Source organism: Cyphomyrmex costatus, unplaced genomic scaffold, assembly GCF_001594065.2.
Source record: "Cyphomyrmex costatus isolate MS0001 unplaced genomic scaffold, Ccosl1.0 scaffold294, whole genome shotgun sequence".
Lineage (NCBI taxonomy): Eukaryota > Metazoa > Arthropoda > Insecta > Hymenoptera > Formicidae > Cyphomyrmex > Cyphomyrmex costatus.
Genome location: NW_017277061.1, coordinates 1 through 4,292, shown reverse-complemented (window position 1 = coordinate 4,292; position 4,292 = coordinate 1). Strand labels below are relative to the sequence as shown.

The 4,292-nt window shown below is 31.0% G+C and overlaps 1 protein-coding gene across 1 annotated transcript in view; it reads right to left on the bottom strand.

Moving 5' to 3' along the window:
• Nucleotides 1-3,758, bottom strand: part of LOC108775274 (muscle M-line assembly protein unc-89-like) — a gene marked incomplete at its 5' end in the record, with an annotated part of 64,529 nt that extends 60,771 nt beyond the window's left edge. Inside the window, 6 exons of the mRNA XM_018541583.1 lie at nucleotides 1,524-1,808; nucleotides 1,910-2,106; nucleotides 2,543-2,723; nucleotides 2,803-3,087; nucleotides 3,191-3,357; nucleotides 3,456-3,758. Coding sequence (XP_018397085.1) covers nucleotides 1,524-1,808; nucleotides 1,910-2,106; nucleotides 2,543-2,723; nucleotides 2,803-3,087; nucleotides 3,191-3,357; nucleotides 3,456-3,758 — 1,418 coding nt within the window. The remainder of the gene's footprint in view (nucleotides 1-1,523; nucleotides 1,809-1,909; nucleotides 2,107-2,542; nucleotides 2,724-2,802; nucleotides 3,088-3,190; nucleotides 3,358-3,455) is intronic.
• Between the last annotated feature and the right edge of the window lie 534 nt (nucleotides 3,759-4,292).

The window sequence follows — 4,292 nt, the reverse complement described above, 5'->3', positions numbered from 1 at the left end:
AAAATCTAAAAACACTTTTATTATATAATGTCATCGGTATCTTTCGATTGCGACCAGTCCGAATAAAATTGGATATCGAGCAGCCGATATCGAGATCTAGAGACCGAGTCCCGAAAAGGGTACGTTTCAGTTATGTTCAGACGTACGTGTGACACATACATGTATTTTTCAATCGTACGTGTGACACATACATGTAATTGTAATTCAACTGCTTTACTTGAAAAGACTAGTATAACAACGACCAAACGTGTACTTATTATTCAATTATTATTATTTAAAGTTAATAATGAAGAAGTTATAAAGATTACAAATCTTAATATTAAATCCATACCTTCGTCAAAAATTTGTATCGGTGATAATATTTATAAAGTTAATAGTGCGATTCTTCATCATGGTAAAAATATAGACGAAGGACATTACACAAATTTATTGCGAGCTAAAGGTACAAAATGGACATCCATAAATGATTTAAAAGTTGAAGTATGTAAGTGGCCACGAAATGCAAAGAGCGCGTATATATTTTTCTTAGAACAAATCTAAATTAAGTACAAATAAACTTAAGTATAATTAAGTGTCAATAAATACAATACGAGTACATCTTTAATATTAAATAAATAGAAATTTACAAAATAACTATTTTAGAAACAGAATCTGTATTTATTTTTAGAGGATTTAAATTTCCTACATTATTATCACGTTTTCATAATTAACAAAAAGCAGTGAAATCCCATAAAAAACCTTTTTTTAAAAAAAGAAAAAAACATACGCCAAGTGCATATAAAAGATACTGAACTTCTTGATCAAAAACAGATATGAGATAAATATAATTGACCAAGTGTATTCTTCATTACGCCAGTCACATAAGACAGACCGAAAGTGACTATAATTGTCAACTGGATTATAGTGAAGAAAAAACTTGGCGTGCCCGGGTCGCATTAAAACGCAATATTCTAGAACCTTGGTTCTATCGCAATATTCTGCAGTATACACAATATATGCGAAAACAATTCAACAAAGAAAAGATGTTAATAATTGCTTACTGAACATATTATAATACTTAGTTGTGAATATATTTTCATGTCCCACAAATTATATCACTATATAGTGAATGATGATACTAACTATATCACTATATTATACGTGTATATTATACGTATATATTATACGTATATATCTGTATACATATGTCTGTTATTTTTATATTTTAATTTATAATGCAAATACTATGTTGAAATAATGTTTTCACTGAATACTGTTTACAATTAATGCGACCCGGGCACGCCAAGTTTTTTCTTCACTATAATCCAGTTGACAATTATAGTCACTTTTGGTCTGTCTTATGTGACTGGCGTAATGAAGAATACACTTGGTCAATTATATTTATCTCATATCTGTTTTTGATCAAGAAGTTCAGTATCTTTTATATGCACTTGGCGTATGTTTTTTTCTTTTTTTAAAAAAAGGTTTTTTATGGGTATGTATTTTTTGAAAAAATTTATACTGTGTAAAATTAATTTGCCTACCTTAGGAGAAGGTTTTCCAATGATAATGCATTCAAATTTGGTTGAAATTCCTTCAAGTATTTTTCTGTCCTGAAATATTTCTTTGAATGTTGGATGAATCAATTTTTCTTCCATCTGGATAAATTCTTCGTTTCTTTTAGAATCACCAAGCGATTTCACAACTAATCTAGTGAAAGCTTTGACTTCACCGTGTATGTTTTTAGCTTTTACCACATAATTGCCCTTATCTTTTGGTATCGTTGATGAAATTTTCAAAAAGGCTGTTCCATCTTTTCTTTCTCCAATCTAATATGTTATGGCAATTCATAATATTTTATAGTCACGTACAATACTTAAGTAAACATTAAATAAAGTACAATCTGTGTATCAAGTATACAAATACTCACGAAAATCCTTCCATTATGATTCATTTCACCATCATCGGAGTACCATCTTAGATCAGGTTTAGGTTCTCCAATTACGACACAATCGAAAATTGCACTTTCGCTTTCAGCCACCAGCAAGTCCGTCGGAAGTTTAATGAATTTTGGAGCAGAACCGCTAACAAGAGTATCTTTCTGTTTCTTTAAGACGTGAGATGCTGCTACAAATGTAAGAGAAAGTATCATGTACATACACTGAGAAAAAAATTTGTTAAATTTTAATAAATATTTCTTTGAATAATCCTAGCGGAATATTTATTTACGATAAATAAATATTTAGATAAATAAAAAGAATGATAGTTGAATCAAACTAATGGTTCTTAGATCTAATAAATATATATAACATATGTTAACTATGCTACTATTAGTTAATACGGAACCATTTGTTACACAAAGTTAATAAATACCGTAATAAAACAATTATTTTCTTAACATAGATATGGAAATAGTTCTTAGATCACGTAAAATACATATGTGTTTACATTTATTAAACATTCCGCTATGACTATTCAAAGAAATATTTATTAAAATTTAGTTTTGTTTTACAATGTATAAAATAATAAAATTTTAATTAGAAAAATATAATATCATACATACGCGTAACTGTTAATGTACACTGACTAGAAGCTTCGCCAGCAGAATTAATAGCAACTACTTTATATATACCAGCGTCATTTAAAAAAGCCTCATGAATAATTAATGAACATCGATCACCTTGAAAGAGTAATTGAAAATTTGATGACTCTTTTACGGGCTGTTCCTCATGGTACCAAATTACCTAGAAAGATACAAAATGAAAAATAATGTAAAATAATAACTTATAAGAGGTGAAGGATTTAGAAATAAATAAAGTTTACCTCCGGTTCAGGATGACCTACAATTACGCAGTCTAGCCTAGCTGATTGTCCTTCTTGAATTTCCAAATTTTGTAAAGGTAACTGAATTTTTGGGACTATTGGTTCCATATCGCTACAAACAAGCTCACATTCACTAGTTTTATGAAGCAAACATCCTTTCACAGAAACAGTACAAGATACGGTGGCCTTCCCGATTTCATTACTGGCAGTCACCGTGTAAAATCCGGCATTCTTCGGAAAAGCTTCCGTAATGATCAAGCTTGTTTGAGTACCGTCTGTTTGAATCTGTGTGTGTGTGTGTGTGTGTGTTTGTGAATAAATACATAAATGATTACATTATGATCATATTATGTTACACGTAATATTGAAACATCATCTCTCATCTTACTTTATGATATTTGCTTTCTTCAATTAGTTTTCCATCATGAGTCCAGATTAATTTAGGAATTGAATCTCCGTTAACTTTGCATTCTAGTTTCACTCTTTGGCCTGCCCTGGCCATAACATTTGATAATGGTACTATAAAATATGGCTTCTTTCCGGAAATTTGCGCGGCTAAAATTATAATAATATTTATATAAATAAAAAGAAAGCATACATTTTTTTTAGTACGTCACTATCAATGTCATTATCAATTTTATTACAAGACTTACGTTTCACGTCTAAAAAGGCGGTAGTAGACGATTGTCCCCATTGATTTGTTGCTTTACAAGTATACGAAGCTTTATCTTCCAAAACGACTTCATCAAACTTCAGAACAGCTTTTCCATTATTAAAAGTGATAATATAGTCCGGAGAATTATCAAAGTTAGTATCATTTTTGTACCACTGTACTGTCGGAAGAGGATTTCCTTTAACAGTGCATTCTAATTTATGAGAGCATCCTTCTATCGCAAAAGAGGGCTGCAATTCTTTCACGAAAACAGGAATATTTGGCTGTTCTTCCGTGACAATTTCTACATTAAAAGTTTTTAACATGAATAACTAATTGTAAGTATTGGTGTATATACTACGAGGGCAAGTCAATAAATTCTTGAAAATTTGTCAGAGGGCACTCGCAGTATCATGTCACATTACTTTTTGACAAGTAGCATCTTTCAGCCGATTACTGTCAAGTTTTAAGTGGAATTCATAGAGAGGTTTCATTTCTGTAGACGATTAAAGCGAACAACCTTTGTATTTTTTGCAAAATGGAAAAAAAACGAGTTTCAAATGCAGTGATCAAATATCTACATATGAAAGGTTTAACGTCGAAAGAAATCAAAGCCGAGTTGGATAATGTCCATATCATATCTGCATCAGCGTTTGCGACTACACTATATAATTGGGTGAATGAATTTAAGGGGATGCTGGAGTTAGCGACGGAACACTCATTTCGTATTTCACATGCCATTTCGTTTTCCTTATATAGAATAAAAAACCCTTGGGTGTGTGTGTGTGTGTGTGTGTGTGTGTGTGTGTGTGTGTGTGTGTGTGTGTGTGCGTGTGCG